This window comes from Barbus barbus, assembly GCF_936440315.1.
Source record: "Barbus barbus genome assembly, chromosome: 47".
Classification (NCBI taxonomy): Eukaryota; Metazoa; Chordata; class Actinopteri; order Cypriniformes; family Cyprinidae; genus Barbus; species Barbus barbus.
The window spans coordinates 24086409-24112092 of record NC_136725.1 but is presented as its reverse complement, the minus strand read 5'-3'; the positions used below and the strand labels follow the sequence as shown (position 1 = coordinate 24112092).

The 25684-nt window shown below is 35.5% G+C and overlaps 1 protein-coding gene across 2 annotated transcripts in view; it reads left to right on the top strand.

Annotated features, from left to right (window-relative positions):
* LOC306865754 (bone morphogenetic protein receptor type-1B-like) overlaps positions 1–25684 on the top strand; it is a 102931-nt gene that overhangs the window by 76121 nt on the left and 1126 nt on the right. For both annotated transcript variants that reach the window (XM_079410524.1, XM_079410523.1), the window contains exons 4-12: positions 13359–13518; positions 13641–13743; positions 13871–13973; positions 15222–15315; positions 15420–15558; positions 18017–18209; positions 19131–19428; positions 21067–21242; positions 23441–23571. In XM_079410524.1, the coding sequence (XP_079266650.1) occupies positions 13359–13518; positions 13641–13743; positions 13871–13973; positions 15222–15315; positions 15420–15558; positions 18017–18209; positions 19131–19428; positions 21067–21242; positions 23441–23571 (1397 nt within the window). The remainder of the gene's footprint in view (positions 1–13358; positions 13519–13640; positions 13744–13870; positions 13974–15221; positions 15316–15419; positions 15559–18016; positions 18210–19130; positions 19429–21066; positions 21243–23440; positions 23572–25684) is intronic.

The window sequence follows — 25684 nt, the reverse complement described above, 5'->3', positions numbered from 1 at the left end:
ATGATGAATAATCATGAATAATAATTACAAAATGCTGTTTTAGGTCATAGTTTTAGGAAGTTGCAAAATATGTCAGCTTCATGCTGAATATGTATCTTCATAACCTGTTATTAAAATGTAAAAATAACTTTCAGAGTCTATTCCAGGATATATTTAATAAATGCATGCCTAGACGCTGCAAAATGTGTTCATGGAGCTTGTTTTTTAACCAACATGAAGATGTTAGGTTAAAATGTTCATGCATGTGTGAAGAAAAGTATATTTTAGGTAAGGTTTCTAAACACCCTCCTTATGAATTCTCCTTATAAATTAACTTATAAAAGTGCAAATAAGTAGTCAGTCCATTAATATGGTGAATAATCATGAATAATAATTATAAAAGAATCTGACAAATGCAGTGCCTAAAATAGTTTTAGGGACTTTGTCATAGTGCAACATGTGTCAACTTAATGCTGAATAATTATATTATGGATGATTCATATTAAAAGGACACACTTTTTTTTTTCCAATAACTTTTATTGAAATGGAAAAATTACTTTCAAAGTCCATTCCGGCTCATATTTAACAAATGCATGATGCATAATGTGTCCATGGAGTTTATTTTTATTCAAAACCAAGATTTTAGGTTACAATGTACATGCATTTGTATGGAAAAGTATGTTTTAGGTAACTGGAAAGCTTTTAAACCCCCTTAAATACTCATGCAGTGACAAATGTCAACTTCATGTTGAATATTTACTGTGGAAAATGCATTTAGATATTGTCTTCATAAACCTAAAAAAGAAAATGTTTTTGAATATAAAATAAACTATTAAAATGTAAAAATGACTTTCAGAGTCCTGTTCAGCTCATATTTAAGATGTGCATGGATAGTTTAGAATATGCATGGAGTAAGTTAAAATGCACATGCATGCGTACGTTAGTGTGTTTTAGTTAACTGGAAAGTTATTTCATTCAAAATCATAAAAGAATTAGGAACAGTGCTGTTTTAGATCATAGTTTCTGAGCTGAACGCTGCTTTTCCAGTGCATGTAAATGCATTAACGTGGTGAAGAAGTTCTGCTACAGCAGGTTTGTGGTGTGGGTCTGGTTTCTGCGTCCTCCTGGACATGAGCAGGTGCTACTGCTCTCCGTCGAGCGTTCTGGCTCTCGATCAGATGAAAGCATGAGTCAAGGACAGACTGGAGTGGGAGAGAAGTCGTGACCTTCAGCGCTCCTCAGCTCATGAGTCACGAGGAGTTCCTCCCGTCCTCAGCGCTCCTCCAGCGCGTGGGCAGGTGGGCATGCTGTAGTTTCTCCAGCGTTTTTGGGTGAAATTCCCACACGGTCGACTGAAATGACACACAGTGAACGAAGACTGAGACACAGCTTGTTTTGAAACCTAGTGTGCTGCCTACTTAGACAGCCCTTTCAGGGTTCATAGACACACTTCTCAAGTTAAGTCTGTGCCAAATTTGATTTTCAAAGACTCATTTTGGCTGAGCATGTATCTTTCACAGAGAAGTCAATCCCAGAATGCACTGCATTGAGGTCAGTAAAAAAAAGAATGCAAATTAATATAATGGACAAGCAAAGATGGATACAAATATTGGTTGTAAATAGAGGTATTTCATTGGGGATTGGTATCAATAAAAATACTTAAGTGTAATTAATGAGCATTTAAAATAATAATTAATTATTAACTATCTATACAAAATAGATTTTATGCTTTTATATTTGTATTATATATATATATATATATATATACACACACACACACACACACACACACCTATATTTGTAATTTATTATATTTATTATATTATGTTTGTCAAAAAAAAAACAAGAAATCTAAAAAATAAATAAAGGCATAAAATAATATTTAAATAGGAATAAAATTATTTCTGGACCAAAAAAAGCAAAAAAAAAAACAAAAGTGGAAACTGAAAATAAAGTGATGTATTTACTTTTACTTACTTACTTTTGTCATTTAGCAGACGCTTTTGTCCAAAGCGACTTACAAATAAGAAAAAGTAACTAAAACTAAAAGTTACAACTCTATAAATACTATCTACCCACATATTTAAGAAAATAAAGAAATTAAATAAAATTGACACATGCATATAACAACAACATTTCAATAATAAACATATCAATGAAAAAATTAAATAAAAAGCTACTACTATCCCTTGCCGGTGTCCCTGCCCGGTGGAGTCGCACGGTAGAGTCGATGGTCTTTACACTCTTTGGTCTTCACACTAAGAGGGCTTCACACGACGACTGCCGCGACCGCTGCCGCGGTATAATAACCTTTATTATACCAATCTAACAAATGATCATTTCAATTCAGCTGGACCCACTTTCCTGTTTATCAACTACAAATGGCCAAGCAAGTGCACACACTGACAAGATACACGATACAGTACGGGACCAAACGCAATTTCAGCAACTCTCATCCCAGAATTAAAATAATAACAAATTAAATAATAAAAACTATATAGACTTCATAGATATATACATGTTTTATATCTCTGTGTGGAGACGTGCTGATACTGCGTTTGGTCTCGGTCTGTCTCGTGTGTCTCGTCAGTGTCTGAGCTTACTTGGCCATTTGTTGTGGAAAAATAAGGAAGTGTGTTCAGCTAAATTTATAACCATTTCTTACTGTGTGTAAGTAAGTTGTTGTTTTCAGCATGTGTGTTTAGCAGTGATATTTTTAAGGATTACTGATAAACTATACTGTCGTGATTTGTATTTATCTATTTTAATTTTAGTGAAATAATGTCTGAATTTATTATGTCTGTATAGGTCTTTTATTAAGTTTTAGTTTTATTTAATTTGAGTTATTTTAATACTTCAACAAACTAAATGGAAATGAAATTATATATATATAGAATTTATAAGTCTGTGTGTGTGTGTGTGTGTGTGTGTGTGTGTGTGTGGTTGTACATATACATATATATATAGCTGTTGTTTTTTGGTGTTTGGCTTAGTGTTAGAATCATTATTATACTCTTATACCGTTTGTTCTTTAATATTTTGAATTTTTTTAGCTTTATTTTTTTTGTTTTTCATTTAAATGTTAAGTTTTGAAATATAGTTATATGCATTTGTCATTTTTATTAAATTTCTTTATTTTTAACATGTGTATAGGTAGTATTTATAAAGTTTTAGCTCTTAGTTTTGGATCTGTTTTTAGTTGTTTTAATATTACAACTGATTGCTTCTGTTGTCCTCATTTGTAAGTCACTTTGGATAAAAGCATCTGCTAAATGACTAAATAATAATAATAATAAAATATACACAGAACACACACGTATACTGTATAATGTGAATAAAAACTTTTATTTTGGATGCAATTAATCACAATTAATCGTTTGACAGCACTAATATATATATATATATATATATATATATATATATATATATATATAAGAGCTACTAAAAATGACAAAAACACAACAAAATTACTAAAACTTTAACTACATTAAAATGAAAGCAGAAAATACAAAAATAAAAACTTATTCAGAATATTAACAAAAACTATAAAAAATATAATGGTATCTCAATGAAATTAAAATAACACATGCTTCATGCTCTGGTCATTTGGACCAATGAACAGATGTTTCTCAAATGAAAGGGATGATGCTTATTAATAAACAGTCAAACACAAGTAAATGTAATTTTCATTGGCAATCCATTTGCATTTCTGTGCTGTTAATACATTTTTTTAATTGCTTTTGTACGTTATTGACTTATTTCAACTCAAACTCTCCAGTATCAAACTCTGTGAGTCGAGTCTCTCGTGCTCAATCATTCCTAATCAGTTGAGTTTGAGCTTTTATTTCCGCTCAGTGTTTCAGACTCTGAAGCTGTGTCTCTCGCTCACTGCAGGTGTTTTCAAGGTCACTGAGTTCTGGCCAAATATGACTGTATTACAGTTCTCAGGAACACAAGCTTCATTTACAGGAACAGGTCCTACTCTTTTCTGTTATCACTTTGTTTGCGTTAACTTTTCTTTGACTATTAATCATGTTTTTAAAAATGTTGCTTCTGTGCCTTTAAGGCTCTCTTTCTTTATCGCTATATTGTTCATTCAAAGAATACTGTCATTAATCAAGAATGCATTAAATTGATAAATACTAAATGCCTTTCTATTCATCTGTGAATCCTGAAAAATAAAATGTACGACACGTTTACACAAAAATATTGAGCAGCACAACTGTTTTCAACATTGATAATAATCAGAAATGTTTGTTGATCAGTAAATCAGTATATTATTATGATTTCTGAAGATCATGTGACACTGAAGACTGCAGTAATGATGCTGAAAATACAGCTGCAGATCACAGAAATACATTACACTTTAACACATTTTAACATAGAAACTGATGTGTTAAATTTTAATAATATTTTGCTGTTTTACAGCATTTTTAATCAAATAAATAAAGTTATAAATAATTGGACTGGAGATGAAGTTTGAGTTCTGAAAGTTACAGTCACATGAAACAAAAATGTATCATTCTGTGATGGCTGTAAATGAATAAATGATAAAAGAAGCTGGCCGAGTCGTGTTTGCTTTTGTCACATTCCTCTAATTCAGCACACGAGCAGCCGGCGTCTCGTTAGATGAGCTTCATCGTAGCAGACGAGCTTCCGTAACGAATCCGAGCCGCGCGGGGAAACCGGAGACGGATCAGATTCCTGCAAACAGAACCCGATCCAGCGGCGGCGGCCCCCGCATGGCCTGCACCTGTGGCCCCGGGCCCCGGGGACCGAAGCTCACGCTCCTCAAAGAGACTCTGTTCCTGACCGGATGAGCTCAGATGCTGATGCACTCAAAACCATCTCAGAATCAGATCCTTTCAGTTCATGAGACTGAGATGAATCTGCATCAGCATCGCGTGTTAACGTTCACCAGAGCGACGTCGCACTGAACGCTCTTTGTTTGCATGTGTCATTGTTTTCTAATAGAATAAATGAAACGGGACAAAGTTAATCTTGTCAAACTATATATCATTCTGAGGGTCTAAGCCTCAAGCATCGACGACAGATCGCTGTTTTTCGATGGAAAGCTTATAAGGAATGAGTGGCACAAATTTGCTACATTTGTGTAAGCAGTACACATCCAAACACGCAGAGTAAAAAAGCCGTACGTACCTTTATCATTGTAATAACGAGCCACAAACGCGTCCACTGCTGAAATCCCAGTTTAGTTAGAGAGGTAAGGGTCCACAGAAAAACATCCCAGCGAGCACTTTTAGTCCAGCGAAACAATAACGTTGTAATAAGGATGAATATTCCTTTGTTTACGTTTCATTTCTTCAGAGAGTTATTGTTCGCGTCCGTTATGGAATAAATTACGCTCAAAAACAGCGTCTTGGTGGTAAAAAAAAACAAAACGATGTTACAGCATACGGTTTTACAAAAATAATGAGACCGTCTACGGAAAAAAAAGTCTCAGAAAAGCGGAATATAGATTATTTGAATTTGGCGCTCCCTCCTGCGAGCTCTGACGCGGGCTATGACGCTTCTGTCATCTGAGCGGGGCGTAACTTAGCGATCTGCTTTATCCATAAAAAACTGTTTTTTTTTTCTTCTACATTTTTTATATGTGTGTGTGTGTATTGTGTGGGGAATGTGGCCGTGTCTGCATGATTATAATCTGTATGGACGCACATCAGCGTGTTTATTAGCGGCTCTATGACGGCTATCATTGTGATTCATTGATCAGCTATTATTGATTATATGGCCCATCTGTTTGATTATAATCTGAATGGAAGCACATCAGCGTGTGTTTACTGACTCTATGACCATGTCTGGCAATATCACTTCACGTCTGGCAGTGATATTTATCATTGTAATAACGAATAACGAAGAATACTTCAGTATACATACTATATACAAAGCATTTTTTTTCTATTTTTTTTCCTTTTTTATTACTCAAATAATTATTTTTGTATTTTTTAGTGCTCAAATAAATCTGTCTATTATTTTATAATTGAAAAACTATGCAGGAATATGTATAATGACTAAAATAGCTTGTATAATTCTGCAATCCATTTGGTGGTTATTTTTCCTCAAACAGGGGGGTGGGGGGACTATAAATAGTTTCAGAAAAAATATTGCAGGAATCTCATTTTTCATGGTATCTTCTTCAAATTTGAAATATGAACTGATGAGACACATGGCTTTCGATCCATTACTTTTCTGGATTGCTCCAGGACTTATTTCATGTATTTGTATATGAAATAAAAAAACATTCAGTGTGGAAAAATATTTTTCAAGGCACGTCAGTGCCTATAACTTTTTATCTTTTTGAGCATTATCAACTCTGGATGATAGATAGTAAAGCCCAGAGTCTCTTCTTTCCAAAGATACCTAATTTGTTTGTGTAAGCACACTTTGTCACAAACTGTTACCATTTTAATTTAGGTAGGTTATTTTCACCTGCGAGGCCACAAATGTTAACAGGGGTGAAGGTTAACAGGATAAATTAGAACGACAGGGATTTGTGATTAAAAATGTAAACATGACAGATCAATTTTATTATTTGAACACAAACTAATTTATTTTAATGTATTTTAATAGATTGTAATATTTAATATATAAATATTAATTAATCTATATTATTAATTTATAGATAGATAGATAGATAGATAGATAGATAGATAGATAGATAGATAGATAGATAGATAGATAGATAGATAGATAGATAAATAGATAAATTTGTCATTTTATTAATATAATTATAATTTTATTTATATAATTATGTATATAGGTATGTATGGTAACACTTTATTTTAGGGTCTCTTAACTAGTTGCTTATTAGCATGCATATTACTACAATATTAGCCATTTATTAATAGTAATTAAGCACATATTAATATCTTATTCTACATCCCTAATCCTACCCCATACCTAAACATAACTACCTTACTAACTATTAATAAGCAGAAAATTAGGCATTTATTGAGGAAAAAGTCGTAGTTAATAGTGAAGTGTTCCCTATTCTAAAGTGTTACCGTATGTATTTATATATATCAATAATAAATATTATTTGAATAATAAATAAAATGATAAATATATATATATATATATATATATATATATATATATATATATATATATATATATATATATATATATAATTTTATTAATACATTTATAAATATAAATCTAATATAAATGTATAAATATAACAATGATATATTAAATCAATGTATATGTATATTTATAAATAATGTCTTAAGTAATATTATAAAGTAAATATTACAATATAAATATACTATATGATATAATTATGCTTCTGGAAATTAATTTGCAGTCATTCATACTGTTAAATGTCATCAAATTAATAAAATAGATCATTTAATGAGTTTATTTTAAATTGCAGTGCATTTAAATTTAGCTTCCTTCATTCCTCTGTTTTGATGATGAAATGTTTTCTTTCCTTATATGCAGAGTCAATAATAAATAAACTATGGATTTATTGATTTCCTAAAGAGGGAAACACACTGACTGTGATTGATCAGATAGTTTGACCAGTCAAAAACTGACCAATAGCGTGAATTGAAGGCGGGACTATTAGTTTGACTGACCAATGACAGACAGGAAGAGTGTTTGGGTTAGAAACTGAATGAGTTTTGAATAGTTCAGTGATTTTTGTCTAGTTTGTGTGTGAGTTAGATGGTCGTAAGGCTGTGTGTGTGTGTGTGTGTGTGTGTGTGTAATAATAGCTGCTCGTATTGACACTGCACACGCTCAGATGATGGAGAGCAGACAGCTGCAGATCCTGGCACTGCATGAAACACACACACACACACACACACACACACAGGTGCGGTTTATCTGGGTCCCCGCGGCCCTGTGTGTGTGGGATAGACGGGCCCTGGCTCTCTGTGTGTCTAAACATGGTGTGGAAAGCCGCTGCTGTCGCATGCTTTTGTTCGGGGACGACTCTCACTCCTGATTTTCCTTCGGTCAGATTTCACTCGCTTCACGACCAGATCATAAACTGCATGATTTCACATCAGTTTACAGCCTCATATGTTTACTGTAGTTATGAGGAAGTTCATTAGTGAGTAAACCGATGCTTTCAATCAAAGTGACTTACAGTAGAGTACAGTAAGATCTCCACTTCACCACAGATATCACTACATCAACACATTTACTGAAGGCTTATGCATGAGATAGGATTTATTCTAGTTTTGTCTTTAAATGATCACTGGTTTTTGATTCATTTATTTGTGAATGTGTTATATTTTAATTCAGTTATGACTGTAGTTTTATTGATATTTAATTTTTTATTTTGCATTTTAGTTTTAATTACTTGTATCACGTGAAACTAAATGTTGCCTTGGCAACTAGCTGATTATTAACTTTATAATTAAAGTTTATTATTATAAATGTTACTTTATTTCAATTAATGTTAATTTTATTTAAAGTAACAAAGGTTTTTTAATGGTTTTAGTTTTTATTTTAGTTGCAGTTAATTATAATAAGCCTGTTGTGAACACAGTATTTAATTTAGATTGTACAAGTAAAAATAAATTAATTAATTAGTAAATAAATAAATGAATCCTTTGAGAAAGATTATTTATTTATTTATTTGTTTATTTATTATAGCTGTGGATGTTAGAAAACAAAAATACTAATATGAAAATGTATTTATTTATGTGTTTGTTTGTTTATTTAACTAATTCCAAAACGGCAAGATTTCTTTATAACTTCTTTTGGTCGTACAATTAATTTTATTGGCATGTTTATCTTTAAATATTTTCATTCATTTTCTTCCAGTTTTAGCTTTTTTAGTACATTAAAATGAAATAAGCAATGTTGCACTGGAAACTTTGGGTTTTATATATATATATATATATATACAGTATATATTCTCTATAATTGGTTTTGGTGTTATAAGTATTTATATTGTATATGTTCGTTGTTGCAGGTGAGTTTTTTTATTTTAATATAAAATAGATATATATTGATATATTTGTATAATATAAATCTTTCGATATTTGCTGTAGCCAGTTCTTGTCCTGTTTGACTGTAAGTTTCTCTGCGGAGCTGAAGGGAGACGTCCGGTCCGAACACAACACGCTGTTACGCTCAGATGATTTATTATCGCTCGTTGTGTTCAACACAAATAAACAGACTGAATGAAATGTCTTTCCGCTTGGAACTCAGGAAAGAGTTTTTGGAAAAGTACAGCAGTTATGCCAGCGTATGTTTTATGTGATGCTTTGATTCGTTTGACTGGGTTTGATCTGAGACCCAATAAAGGTCAAAGGTCAAAGCAGAAGCACAGTCCAGATTTGGGCTGAAAATGTAGGCAGATTTGTGGATTGTAAAAATGCTTGTACGTTTGATTGCTGAATATTAGATGTGTTGAGATATTTCTGCTGTGTTTTGAGCTCAGAGAGCTGATGGATGAAGAGTCTGACTCCTGTGTGAACTCACTGAGCTCAGAGATCTGTGTGTGTGTGTGTGTGTGTGTGTGTCTGTCTGTGTTTGTGTGTGTGTGTGTGTGTGTCTGTGTGTGTGTCTGTGTGTGTGTGTGTGTGTCTGTGTGTGTGTGTGTGTGTCTGTCTGTCTGTATGTGTGTGTGTGTGTGTGTGTGTGAGTGTGTCTGTGTGTGTGTGTGTGTGTGTGTGTGTGTGTGTGTGTGTGTGTGTGATGTCTGTGTGTGTGTGTGTGTGTGTGTGTCTGTGTGTGTGTGTGTGTGTGTGTGTGTGTGTGTGTGTGTGTGTGTGTGTGTCTGTCTGTGTGTCTGTCTGTGTGTGTCTGTGTGTGTGTGTGTGTGTGTGTGTGTGTGTGTGTGTCTGTGTGTGTGTCTGTGTGTGTGTGTGTCTGTGTGTGTGTGTGTGTGTGTGTGTGTCTGTCTGTCTGTATGTGTGTGTGTGTGTGTGTGTGTGTGTGTGTGTGTGTGTGTGTGTGTGTGTGTGTGTGTGATGTCTGTGTGTGTGTGTCCGCTAGATTTACTCCCTACACCTGGAGAACTCAATCACTTGATCCTCTCTCTCTCTCTCTCTCTCTCTCTCTCTCTCTCTCTCTCTCTCTCTCTCTCTCTCTCTCTCTCTCTGCTTTAGTTATTCACTGAGACATCAATGCGTGCGTTTTATTGAACTATTAAACTCTTAATTTAATATATTTGTTTATTTTATTCTATTCTATTCTATTTTTTATTTTTTTTATTTCTGGCTCTGCAGATGAATGATTCATAGTTTTGTTTTTAAATTGTAAAATACAAAAAGATTTCTTCATAATCTGTATCTGTTCTGCAGATTTGGATATTAGATATGTATATTTACAATTATTTCTCTTTTTGATGTCATAGATGTATTCACACATGAATCACAATCGCAGGAATTGATGTTTCACATGAAATACTAAAAATGCAAAAATATTTATTTAATTTTTTTAATGATTACTTTTTGTGGCACTAAAAAAAAGCTGAAATTGTAAAAAATGTCTTTCTAATTTATATCTGTGCAAATGTATGTGTAAATATATTTACTGATGAATCACAATCACAGGAATCTGTTTCACGAGCTGTGCGGATGAACGATGATTCTCTTGTACCAACAGAAGAAAATGTCTGTTCACCTCAACAGAGGCCAGAAAGACTAAATAAAGAGAAAAGTAAAGCAGTGTTTGACGGATGAGCTCCACCGCTGCTGCTTTGTGTGCTTAAACTCTCTGCGTTCTCTAAGTGTTAGAATCAGTGACACAAAACTCCTGTTTCTGCTGATCTCAGCCACTTACAGAAACGTATGTGTGTGTGTGTGTGTGTGTGAGAGAGAGAGAGAGAGAGAGAGAGTGTGTGTGTGTGTGTGTGTGTGAGAGAGAGAGAGTGTGTGTGTGTGTGTGTGTGTGTGTGTGTCTGTGAGAGAGAGAGAGAGAGAGAGAAAGAGTGTGTGTGTGTGTGAGAGTGAGTGTGTGTGTGTGTGTGTGTGAGAGAGAGAGAGAGAGAGAGTGTGTGTGTGTGTGTTTTTGTGACAAATGTGTATAATGACACAGGTATAACACAGGTATAACAAGGTGAAGATGACTTTTCAGGACATTGACCCATGTCCCCACTTTTCAAAACACTTATAAATCATACAGAGTGAGTTTTTTGGGGGAAAGTAGAAATGCACAAAGTCTCCTGTGAGGGCTAAGTTTAGGTGTAGGGTAATAGCACAGTTTGTTCAGTATAAAAACCATTACGCCTATGGGATGTCCCCACTGTTCACAAATGTGTGTGTGTGTGTGTGTGTGTGAGAGCGAGAGAGAGAGTGTGTGTGTGTGTGTGAGAGAGAGAGAGAGAGAGAGAGAGTGTGTGTGTGTGTGTGTGTGTGAGAGAGAGAGAGAGAGAGAGAGAGAGAGTGTGTGTGTGTGTGTGTGTGAGAGAGAGAGAGAGAGAGTGTGTGCGTGCGTGTGTGTGTGTGTGTGTGAGAGTGTGTGTGTGTGTGCGTGCGTGTGTGTGTGTGAGAGAGAGAGAGAGAGTGTGTGTGTGTGTGTGTGTGTGTGATTCTCTCAGATTTCTATGTGACCTTGCCGGTTTGTCGTCACTGATCTCCAGTGTTTGTTGCTTTAGTGTGATGGACTGAAGTGTTTCTAAATCTTCAATGGTGTATTTATGGTGTGTGTCTGTGATTAACATCAGTGGCACTGCTGTTCTGTGTCTCTGTGAAGCTGAAGTTATGTTCATGTGAGGAGGTTTATATTGAGTTTGAGCTGCTTACTAATGATCATCTCGACTCAGAGGAGTGTATTTATCTCAGGACAGTGTGTTTTTCAGTATTACTGTGTTTATAAGCTTGATCAATTATTGTACATCCATATAGCCAAAGCACGTGTATATGGTGCAGAACAGCAGTAGCGCAAACAAAAGAAGAAATATAAGTGTCATTGCTGTCTCATTAAAAATATATAAAAATAAAGTTAGAAATATAGATATAAAAAAGATAATAAGTGAAGGTAAAAAAATTAAATAAAATAATTGTTAAAATAAAAATTATGATTAAAAGTTCAATTATTATTATTATTAAATTATTAAAAGTATTGAAAAATGTAAAAATTAATAAATCAAAATAATAAATTAACTGCATAAATAAGGTGATATAAAAACAATGATAAATTGTAATTATATTTCATAAACTTAGTTAATAATAAAAATGTATTATGAATGAATGAATAAGGAAAGAAAGAAAGAGGAAAAATTACCAGCTTAAACAATGTGATGATAAGATCAGCAATGAATTTGATATTAAATGAAGGAAAAATTTTAATTAAAAAAAAAATATAGAAATTTTTTTGTGATACTAAAAAAATTAAAATAAGATAAATTAAGTGATAATAATAAGAGCAGCAGTTTTTTCATCTTAATATTGAAACAGTGACCTGTTTTCAGATTCTTTTGAAGATCTCGGCTCACTCTCAGGGTCAGACAGTTTTATCTGTTTATTATCATGTGTGTGAGATTTATAAGAGAAGCATCTACTGACTGGAAAACAATACTTTAAACACAAGAAAGAACTGATGGAGTGGCATGAGAAAGAAAGAACGATACAGTTCAAATATAGAGGAATAAACAAATATATGGTATTTTGATGTAAATTCATCTGATTTATTTTAATACTGATATAATATTTGTTTAACGTGTTTAATCTTTCAAGCAATTGAGATCTGCAGTATATCTGCATATGAATGTACTGAATATATGTGGATAAAGTTGGAAATGCTTATATATCCAACTTTATATATTGAGCTGTGTGATAGTATAGATATAGATAAATAGATATATTCTGTGACACAATCAGGCAGTTTGAGATTTGATGCACAGTATGTATGGTTTATAAGCGGTCAGTTTTCTGTGTCGTCGTGAGGATTGTGTGCAGATCATCATCTGCTGTTGTGTGGGGCTTTTGCTGGTCTGTAGTTAAATGTGATCGTGACTCTGATGAAGCTCTGCTCACGATCGCTGCTGGCAGCAGGAGGCTGTCTCAGTATTTCTGATCATCTTGTCAAGGCCGACAGCATCTGCGGCTTTATCTCCTTGACAGCTGTGATATCAGAGCTGTACGAGCTGTTCTTCACACACACACACACACACACACACAGCTCTGATGTGTATGTTAAGCTGTTTAACACATTCGAGTGAAACTGATCATTAGCGATAAACTCTAAACTTCATGACAAACGTATTACGAGCTGAGGTTGGTAACTGATGTGATCTGATTGTGTAAAAACCATTTCAGCTTCATTATGGAAAGAGTGTGTGTTTAATTTCTGGAGAAGAACTACACTACCCATAATCCCATGTTCTGACTGATTTATCTCCTTTAGGACTCTTGTATTTTGTAGTATTTTAATGTGAATCTTTGTTCTTGCAGCAAATGTGCTGGAAAGCATGTTACAGAGGAATTCTGGGAAGGTGACGGCGGGGGGCGGTAAGGAGAGCAGCGGCAGCGCCACACCGCTGATTCCAGAGAGGATGTTATTGTGTCACTGTTATCATCACTGTCCTGAAGACTCCACCAACAACACCTGCAGGTACAACACACACACACACACACACACACACACACACACTATTATTATAGATCTGGTTTTAGAGGTCATAGTCTTTAGTTTTACCCAGTGCTCATCTTAACATGATAATGATGATGATGCAGGACGGATGGTTACTGCTTCACTATGGTGGAGGAAGAGGAGGGCGGCTCTCCAGTGCTCACGTCCGGCTGTCTGGGGTTGGTGGGCTCAGAGTTTCAGTGCAGGGTGAGTTGTCTGTCTGTCTGTCTCATCTGTCCATGTGTGTGTGTGTGTGTGTGTGTGTGTGTGTGTTTGTGTGTGTGTGTGTGTCTGTCTGTCTGTCTGATATGAACACCTACTCTCTTCCCATCAGGACACTGGGAATGCTCGACTGAGGAGGATCCTGGAATGCTGCACAGATCAGGATTTCTGTAACCAAGATCTCCATCCAACGCTGCCTCCGCTCAAGAGACCCGGTGAGACACAGAAGCATTCATAAAACCACACCAAACATAACAACATCACACAGACGGCCCAAAATTTACACGACACGACCGGTCACACACTTGACTGAGACTGAGATGTTTCTGATGATCTCATGATCTGAAATCTTGAATTTAATTTTTAGACAAATATACATGATAAATTGCATTTATACATACACATTACTCTGTAAAACAATTCTTCATGCTGATATTACATGATCAGAATTCGCCCCACACACACACACACAGTCTCTGGGCTGATGGTTTCTGACAGGTTAAACTGTTACAAACCGCAGCTTTTGGGCTGCAGGGGCTGCTGGGATTGCGCTGCAGTGGGAGTGTGTTCCCTACCGCTCTCATGAAAAGGACACGTCATCTCACGGGAACACTTCAGTTTCCTGATAGCTGTCCGTCTGTGACACCTCAGACCTCAGAGAGAGAGTGTGTGCGTACACGTGTGTGAGTGTGAGTGTGTGAATGTGTGTGCATAGGTGCGTGCGTGTGATTGTGTGCGTGTGTGTGTGTGTGTGTGCATGTGTGTTGTGAGTGTGTGTGTGCATGTGTGTGTGCACGTGTGTATGTGAGTTTGAGGGTGTGTGCACACACGTGTGAGTGCAATATATGAGGACACAAATTTGTATAATGACATGGGTATGACAGGTATTACAAGGAGAAGGTGATTTATGAGGACATTTCCCCATGTCCCCATATTTCAAAACCCTTATAAATCATACAGAATGAGTTTTTTCAGAAAGTAAAAATGCACAAAGTTTCCTGTAAGGGGTAGGTTTAGGTGTAGGGTTGGTGTAGGGCAATAGAAAATATGGTTTGTACAGTATAAAAACCTTTACGCCTATGGAATGTCCCCACAATTATGTGTGTGTGTGTGTGTGTAAAGTTAGAGTCCCAGTGAGCAGCATCCTGCGTTGGGCTCTCACCGGTGTCGTCCGTCAGAAATTGGAGCGCAGTGCTGCAGGAAGACGATGATCGATTACGACTCAGTTTCCCTGCTGAACATACTGACCTGAGAACAGAATGAGAAACATATTTCAAACATGATTTTCCTCAAAATATTGTGCATTTTACTGTGAAAAACACGCTGATATTGCTTTAGGACAGTAGTTTCAGCACATCACTCTCAGCACTAGAACTAGTCATGATGAACTAGATAAACCTCAGATGAAGCGGTTGCTCACACACACACACACACACTTTTGACTGAAGTGTTTTGTCTCTCAGATCAGGACAGCAGAATTTATCACATAGCTCTGTCTTCCTCAATGGGCGTCTGCTTCATCTTGCTGGTTGCCAGCGTCATATACTGCTACCGCAGGTACATCAGCATCCTCCTCCTCCTCCTCATCCTCATCACTCTCAGCAGTCTTCTTTACAGGAATCAGTCACTTGAATTCATGTCCCGTGTTTGATGTGTGTCAGATATCAGCGTCAGGGGATGCAGGCACGCTACAGCATGGGTCTGGAGCAGGACGAGACCTTCATTCCCACTGGAGAATCTCTGAAGGATCTGATCGAACAGTCTCAGAGCTCCGGCAGCGGATCAGGACTCCCTCTGCTGGTCAGAAACTCACATCACAACATCAGTCCAGTCTTAACCTTCCACACAAACAATGGAACTCCATTCTCTTTTACATAGCTTAGTTTTATTCAAATGTGTTTAGTCTCTGTAACAGTGGAATCATTTATAATTATTATGTGATAATATCAATGATAATCGACAGAGGTCAGTTGCATTAGACTGGTATCAACTTTTTTAATCAGCTGTATAAAAATTATAATTTGAGAACAAAAAGACTGATTGTCCGTTTTTGATTATCTGCAACTTTTATTATTATTATTACTATTATTATTATTGATAATATATTTTAGACAAACAGAACATTTATAACAACATCATACAATTTAAAAATAAAACTGAAAGTCATGCAGAGTTAAAAAAGCAAAAATATTACTTAAAGGGTATGTGTTAAAACATTTTTTAGGCATAATTTGCATATTTTAAAAAATAAATCTGTATAAATACCAGTTTCATTTTTTTTTCATAAATAGCAGTAAAATATTTTACTAAAAATAATATAAATATACACACTTAAAAAAATAAACTGACAACTATACAGAACTTTGAAAAATGACTGTATTATGCTGTCTATTTACTGTTTTTTACTGTAATACTAAAGCCATGTTTTCCCATAATTCTAGTGTATTTTTGTGTGTTTTCAGTTGAATTTATAAGGATAAATATATAGACCCTTTTTGTGCCGATGTCACGATTATGTCACAGAGCTAGCTGGAGGCAAAACAAAAGGAAAAGTGGAGGCGGCCCATTCAAACCAGCACAGATTCGGCTACATAAGGAGCTTAAAATATCATCTTGTTGTGATGTTGGATGCAAGAATCGACGTAATACAGGCTCCAATTTGAAATTTTATAGCGTACCTGCTGCCACTGCCAGACAAAAATACAGCTGTGGTTAAACGCGATAAAACGAGTGGACTGGACAGAAACGATGGTCAAAAATGCTCGTGTTTGCAGCGCACGCTTCTTATCAGAAAAGGTTCAATAAAGTATTGTCTTTTGTTGTTATGGATTATGGTTTGTGTTACATGTCTATTGCATCTCACGACCAGGGGCGGACTTAAGCAATAGGCGAGGTAAGCGGCCGCTTAGGGGGCCCCGTCTGATATTCGCGAAACATATTTGGCAAATGCACCAGTATATATTTGTGTCAAATGTTCACTTACCACTCAAAACGACGAGTTTTTGTTAGGTGCGGAGTTCTGCAAGCTTGTGAATCCTCTCATTATAACAACGTGTAGATAAGATGTAAATGAGCTCTTTGTGTGCATTCTAAGCTGTTTTGATCGTCTCAGAACACTTATATTCACCTCAGTAAAGAAATTGTTGTGTTTCAAGTCATAATTTTATTTGTCTCAATGTTTCAAAATGACTCTCTTGTGCTTTTCCTGGGTGTGCCAGCGCGAACAATAAATGCAAATGAACTATAAAATAAAAACACGTATAAATGCACGAATGCAATGACTGGAGATTTTCGCTTAATTCGATTTGTTTCTCGGCAAACCCTATCGTATGCCTTAAGAACACTTGGAATACAGAATAAGTTGCATGGGATAATTTTTATGACATTCTAATCCTTTTTGGAAAAAGATTGAAGAAGTTTACAATTCATTAAATGGACAAGCTTTTTTTTTTTAATATGTCTTCTTTTGTTATCCGAAAAAAATAAGGTAGTAATATGGCTTTAGAACAGCATCAGGTTGACTAATTATTTAGGCTACTTAAGTTGTGAAGGGTTAATAGTTACAATAAGTAATAGTTATAGCTATAATGAGAGAGAGCTTGTGAGCAAAATAAGGGTTACGCGTAAAAGAGCATTATAGTTATTGTGTTGGGGCCCCGTACCTGAAATTTGCTTAGGGCCCCCAAATCACTGTGTTCATGTGTGTAAAACAACAAACTGACAATTTATATGCTTAATCATCTATAATATACATTGTTGTGATTGATAGTGGCTGGACTTTCTAAGAGCTTGGTAAGAAAGAATAATCAAATACAGAAAGGTCAAAATTAATTTTTGAAATTTTTATTTCTAGAAAATATTCACATCCTCCTTTAAATGTATTGTATGTAAAGTATTGTAAAGGTACTGTAATGCCACCGTAAACCTAATTTACAGGATGTATACTTTATCCATTACATGATACATAGCCTACATCTTCAAATAATATATTCATCACATTGAATGTTTAACTTACTTTTTGTATTTTGGCCCAGTTCACTCTCATGTCTCAGCATTAGCTGTAAAAATAGTTGCCTGCTGAAACTGAAATACATATACATCCATAGAACAACACCCACATACAACATGTGGAAGTGAAAATGTGCAAGTAGCTGTAGTAGTAAATGTTTGTACTCTTGCTGAAGTTTTGCTGATCTAGTAACACATCACATCAGACGCTGCGGTTTCGTGTTAATGCATCCCATTATCTCCTCTGCAGGTGCAGCGAACCATCGCCAAACAGATCCAGATGGTGAAGCAGATCGGGAAGGGCCGTTACGGCGAGGTGTGGATGGGCCGCTGGAGGGGCGAACGGGTCGCCGTCAAGGTCTTCTTCACCACAGAAGAGGCCAGCTGGTTCAGAGAGACCGAGATCTACCAGACCGTCCTGATGAGACACGAGAACATCCTGGGTAAGGAAGCTCCTGATTAGTGGAAAACCGATATGGATTTTTCAATGACCAATGCCGATATCTTAGAAAGCAGTAAAAAATAAATGCATAACTGAAATTAAATATTTATTGAATAATTAAATTAAAGTGTAAATAACTATGATAAAGAATTTGACATTAATAAAAAATTTTATATTTAAAATAAAAAGATTTATTTAAATGGAATCTTCTTGATTCTGAAATTGTATGTTGAAGTGGAAATGTTTTTTTTTTATCAACAAGTATGAAAAGTGCAACAATTTCTGCCAACTACTGTTCTCATATTGGTCATATTGGCCTAACAGAACAAATAAATTAAGAAATGGCAAATATTGGTCAACATATCGGTTGCTCAGTAGTTATGAATAGTCAGATCAGATCCAGATTAAAAAATGCAAAATATCGGCCGATATATATTGGATGACCACTAGTTGTGTTCGGTCACATCAGATCTGAGATAAAAAAAACAATTGCCAAATATCGGCCAATATATCGGTTAAAGTGTAGCTGCAATCGGTCAGATCAGATCCAAAGTAAAAAATGGCAAATATCGACTGACATATTGGTTGAACACTAGTTCTGATGGGTCAGATCAGATCTGAAATTCAAAAAAATGTCAAATATCAGCTGATATATCGGTTGAACACTAGTTCTGATGGGTCAGATCAGGTCTGAAATTCAAAAAAATGTCAAATATCAGCTGATATATCGGTTGAACACTAGTTCTGATGGGTCAGATCAGGTCTGAAATAAAATAATTGTGAAATATCAGCCGATATATCGGTTAAGGACTAGTTCTGATTGGTCACATCAGTTTTCAAATAATGGCAAATTTCTGCCAGTATATCTGTTGACCACTAGTTCTGATTGGTCAGATCTGTCCGTTTCCCATGTTCCCGTCAGGTTTCATCGCGGCGGATATCAAGGGCACGGGCTCGTGGACGCAGCTGTATCTGATCACAGACTATCACGAGAATGGCTCGCTGTACGACTACCTCAAATCCACCACACTGGACACCAAAGCGCTGCTGCGGCTGGCGTACTCCGCCGTCTCCGGCCTCTGCCACCTGCACACCGAGATCTTCGGCACACAGGGCAAGCCGGCCATCGCTCACCGAGATCTGAAGAGCAAAAATATCCTGGTGAAGAAGAACGGCACCTGCTGCATCGCTGACCTCGGGCTCGCCGTCAAATTCATCAGGTACAGCAGCTAAAGCATCTGTGGCCTTTATAACGTTATTACATTAGACTGATGTTAGACACATAATTAGCCAAGCTTAATTTTACATTTGATTTTATTTATTTTTATACAAACATTACAGTTATGTAAACTGTATAAAATATATAATTGCATGTCATGATGTTATTTTTTATAAATTAATAAAGTAATTATACAAAAGTATTAACATTTTTTATATAGGGTACAACGGGGCTAAAGGCGCCTTTGATATTATTGTCCTCTAAAGCACTAGACGGCACAAACACATGGCGTAGCACTTTCCAAAACATCTGCTTTTCAAGATGCAGGTGTATATTAATCTGATCTTTGACTCAAAGATGATTCTGTGCTTACTGGACCTAATATTTGATGTTTTTTAAAATGTTGTAGATTTAAGTAGCAAATGAGAATCGCTAAAATTAATGCATATATTTTGAGACAAAAGTCTTCTTTATGATTTTCAGTTTTGTTTAAGATAATTAAAGCAGCAGTTTTTAAATAACGAACGAATATGTAAAAGTAAAAAGCGCCCCTGCTGTTGGGCTGAAGGTGCTCAGTAATTAACATCATAATTAATAGATCGCTGACTTTTCTGTTTGTTGACATGACATGGTTAGATTCAGATGGCAAATATATTATGTTGGGTGTCCATATTAGAGATAATCACCATGATTGGAATGAAACCATCATATTTAAATACATGATATTAATCATATTATATAATAACATATCATTTGTTGTTACTACTGTAAATATATATTCAATTAGTATTGGATCTCCTTCAATGCTTGCAGAATCTTTACTTATTAAAATGATTTTGTTTCTGTATTTTAAATTATATTTTTTATATTAACATTTTAATGACAGTTATTTATTGAACAAAAATGAATGATCTTATTTTTCAAAATAAGCAGAAAATAGTACAAACTTTGCTAAAGTGATAGTTTTGAACAAGTTAACTTAGACATTATTAAAAAAACATTATTTTAGCTGAAGTATTTATATCAATAACGTGGGGGGGGGGGGGGGGGGGGGTGGTAAAAGGCTCCTCTTGCCACCTCATACATTTATAAGATTTTTAAATAAAATAAACGACTTGAATGATTTATTTTCACACAAAATCTGTCGCTCCATTAATGTACAGTACAAGCATATATATATATATATATATATATATACATATATATATATTTCTGCAATTATGCATTTTAGGTGCAGGGAATAGCACATTGTTTCTTAAGGTGGGCCGTTAGCCCCGTTGTACCCTATAAATATTAGCATATGTAGTGTTGAATTTTGTAAAATATAAATTTTTGAAATGTAAGGTTTATATCTACCACCATTATCACTTATTAGTCGAAAATTATACAAAATTTCTATTGTCTGATCAGTTATATACAATCATCCATACATAGATGCATGCACAGAAATTATTCAAAAAGTATTAAGGGATATGTAGAATGTATTATATTTTTATGACCCCACCCCCCACAAAAAAGTGTAATCTTATGATTATCATATTGAATCATGTGGCAGCAGCTAAATATGTAGAATCTGAAAGAGTTGATGATTTTATGATGATGTTTGATAGATTCGGTGTGTGTTTGTGTTTGCTGTCAGTGACACTAATGAAGTGGACATCCCGCTGAACACACGGGTCGGCACCAAACGCTACATGCCTCCGGAGGTGCTGGACGAAAGCCTGAACAGCTGCCATTTCCAGTCCTACATCATGGCAGACATGTACAGCTTCGGCCTGATCCTGTGGGAGATGGCCAGGAGATGCGTGTCCGGCGGTGAGTTTTTGATTTGATCTGTCAGGATCTGATTCTTTTCTGTAGTCCTCTCAGTATTAGTGCCTGTCCACTTTTCCAGCAGACTCCGTTCCTTCGGGTGAAACACTACGGGAAAAAACTGTTCATGCATCAGTCAGTCTGGAGATTTTGGGTTATTTGGCTTTTTACAAAGTGTTTGTTTCAAAGCAGTGGAAAGAAAACTTTCCAAATACACTTTTGTGTGTTTATTTTATTGCACTTTGTGTAATATATTCAAAGTGTAATTTATTTATTTAATGGTTGATTGTTTGATTTCTTTTACCCTATTCACCAATCTCATAAAAAAAGCCTTGATTAATTAAGCTGTGAACTAAACCAAACCAATTAACCAAGCAGCTGTGGGATGAATGACTACATTACAAATATTGATTTGAATTAAAAAAATAACAATAACAATAGTAGGAATAGATAACTAAATAAATAAATAAAATAAAAACTAAAGTAAATCAATAAAATAATAATAAAAAAACAATAGAGAAAAAGAGGATGTTGATGAATGTAATGAAGGAAAGATTCAATTCCATGAAGCACTGCCAACAGAGCAATATAAGACATTGTGTATATATGATGAATATGTGAGTGGTGGAGTCATTTCTGTGCAGAATCATCAATAATGCAGTTTTGTCCTCCAGGAAATCTGATGTTGAAAGCAATTATTTGCCAGTAAATTGAAATAATGTGGATTAATGGAAGTAATGTTGTAGCTCATAGCAGGTATTACTGATGAAGTATTCTTATAATCTTATCATTTCTGTTCTAAAAGTGTTCAGTTCATTAGGATTTATTAAATGCATTGTTTGTCTGTTCATAAACACTGTTTCTCAATAGGGATCATATTTCATACCTGATGTTGAGCTTGTATGTGTAATTGAATTGGAGTGAGAAACAGGATTTGTTTGTGTGTTTACTGTAGTCTTTGTAAATCTCTTGAATGAATGTGGTAACTGGCTTTAATGTGAGCATGTTGAACAGTTCATTTATGAATTCTAACACAGTGTGAATACTATGAACAATTTTGGTACAAACATGTTAACTTTCATACAATGAAATGATAGTAAAAAAAAGATGTTTTGTGTAGACATTAGTGCTCAGTGGTGTTTAGTAAAGTAGATGACTAAAGCAGAATGAAAGTAGTGAGGTAGACAGTAGAAATTAATTTTGTGTAATGATACATTAATATTGTTGGAGCAAATTTCATGAGAAAGTACCATTTAAGCATTTCTACATGAAAATGTCACAGTGTTGCTGTTTGTTAGTTATTTGTATTTGTGAAAGTCACTAGCAATTTGAGTGAAAAAACTGTTTACAATTAGTATTTATTTGGGTTACACTTTATTGTAAGGTGTCCTTGTTACATGTTACATGTGCTATCGTAATGGAACGGAGGCGGACCCCAAATTAGATTTGGAGTTAAACTTAAATTTAGTTAAAATTTGTCAAGTCAAAATATTTATATATGTTAGTTTTTAGTTACAATATTTAGTAAAACAAAATGACAATATTCAATTTTCCAGCATTTAAACAATTTTGGGGAAAAAAATACAACAAATGTTATGAGTAAATAACAGTATTGCTCTGTTCAGTTCAGTCCAAAGAGTTCATAAAAGGAAAAAACAAACTTGAACTCAGATTTGAAAAAAAGTCTTAATAAATTATGTATAATTACATGCAAGTAACCTTAAGCCAACCCTTAATCCTAACCATAACCATATAGTAAGCACATGTAGTTAATTAATATTACTCAGTACTTAAATATATAATTATACTGTACGCTGTAAACAAAAAAAGAAAAAAGTTGAGCAAACTTAAACGTTCAAGGCAACCAGCTTCAGCAGATTTTTGAGTTTTCTCAACTTGTTTTAAGTTTATACAAAAATCTGCTGGAGCTGCTTGCCTTAATTTTAAATTTGCTCAACTTTTTGTGTTTTTTACAGTGTAACAAGGACACCTTACAAAAGTGTGTCTTTTTTAAAGTGTATTTGAAAGCAGAAGTGTGCCACAACTCTCACTTCAGTGTGTTTTCTCAGCAGAAGTGTAAAGTGAATTCAGAGGAGATAGTTATGATTTGCATTCGGAATAAAGAATCACTGAATCAGCCACAAAAGCTTGTGATTCGCTGTGATCTGAAGCGTTGTCGTGCTGTGTGTGTGGTCCTGCAGGGATCGTGGAGGAATATCAGCTGCCGTATCATGACCTGGTGCCGACGGACCCGTCCTACGAGGACATGAGGGAGGTGGTGTGCATCAAGAGGCAGAGACCCTCGTTCCCCAACCGCTGGAGCAGTGATGAGGTACAGTCATCATACGCTCATATAGAGCTGCGATCTTTATACTATGACACTGAATCATATTTCATATGCAAATGTGCAGAACTTTAATATAATCAAAATACTTGCTTGTCAAGATTCAAGATTTTTATTTGTCACATACACAATTATACAGAGTATAACCAGCAGTGAAATGTAGGAATCACACAGTGTACTCCATGCCTTCTGCTTTGTTTTGTGTTCTTAAGTAAAAGCTCTTCTAGTGTGATTGTAGAAACGTCCAGCTTCAGCTGCTGCTTCAGAGTCAAATCTGGACTGATGTTGATCAAGTAAAGGTCAGAATAACTGCAGTCATATCTCCAGATGAACTCTTACTGGACTGAAGCAGCTCAGCTTTACTTGATTCTCCATCAATCATTTTCTAGAGAAATCAGTGCGTCTCAAATCTGATCATCAGGATCTTTTGAGGAGCGTTTGTTTCCAGAAGCTTTACTTTCTCTGTTCCTCAGCGGAAGAATGATCTTCACAAGCCTCCAAATCATCAGCGTTTATTTCTTCATCTCTCAATCAGCATTGCATGTTTGGCTCATTTCAATCTCATCTTACTAAGATATATATTATTGGAGGTATGGCGTGATGAGAGATATGTCTGTAGTGTTATGTAGGTATGTGTTATAAATGAGTTATTAACTGACATTACAAGCATTAGAATTGTCATTTTTTGAGCAGCTTTAAATATTAGCGTCTGCATGAAATAGCATATGTGCTTGGTTGTAGTGTCTGAATAGAATGGAAAGGTTTGCTGTGTGTGTATTGTGACTATATACGAGTCAGAAAAGCCTTGTTAGACGGTCAAATAACACCATTTCTGAGTTTGGCACATTCTTTAATCCAAAGCAACTTGCATGAGAGGAAGGAGCACAGAGCAGCGAGAGCAAACTGAGACCAGAATGCGTTTGTCAGCAGTCATTGCTTCAGGCTTGTGTAGATCAATGTCTGCAAACCCTGTTGTTGGAGGCACAGCAGCACTTCTGAAGAGTTGCTAATGAAGCACACCTGATTGAACTCGTCAGCTAATGATTAGAGAGTCCAGGAGCCAAGATGGCTGGGTTTCACAAAATACATCCAAAATGTGTCCTGCTGGAGAAGAGTGGTCTAAGTGCATCTTGAAGTCAGCAGTAAAGGAAAGCAGCACATCTTGCATGAAGCGGTGTAGTTGAGCCGGTGGATGGTGCAAGACAAGAGGAGGAAATGTGTTTAGTAATGGAAATGAACAGATATCAGTTGGTAGCACTTTATACAATAGAAAGAGCTGCAAGTGAGCTTGACAGAAATAAATAGGAAAGTAGCCAAAGTCCAATGCATCCAATTTGACAGGAATTTGGAGTGAAAGGGCAAATAGGAGAAGCCAATATAGTGCTGAACGGATTTGTAACTCGATGTGCTTTGAAGAGAAGTGATAGTGTGAAGGCAGAGAAGCAAAGGAAAGGAGGGGTTAGTGAGGTCTTATGTTGAGCAGCGTGCTGTGCGTCGCAGGTGTTGTTGCTCGGTGGAGTCACAGGTCTTCACTCGAGCGGGGCTGCCGCTTCATCACTGACCGCTGCTTATATACTGACTCCCCAACCCCAGCACAGCATTAACCAATCACTGCACACTACACACACTCCCACTGGCCAGATCTGCAACCACTAACAATTAACCAATCCTAACTCTGCACTACTCTCACTGCTGATCCAACCAGAGTTAGTTCTGTATCACTGACACACTCTTATAGCTTGTGAGCCCACTTCATATGAAGTGTCTCATTACAAGCACTCATTTCATACAGTGCACATACTGTCTACATACATCTAATGTATTACAATGCATATTATGAATAATTATAATGCATTATACCCTACTAAGCCTTTATAATACATTAGATGTCATAAATGATTATAACACAACTTAAAATGCATAGTGTAACGATGGCTTCTTAAGTGTGATAATGTATTAACCGAGGTTACAATTATTTATCAGATTGTATGATGCATTAAGGTGCATTACAAGCCATAATTAATGCATTAAAAAGACTTTTGGAATGCATTATACATAAAGGCTTTAAATAAAGTTTAAACCCATTGCATTTTATAAGGCA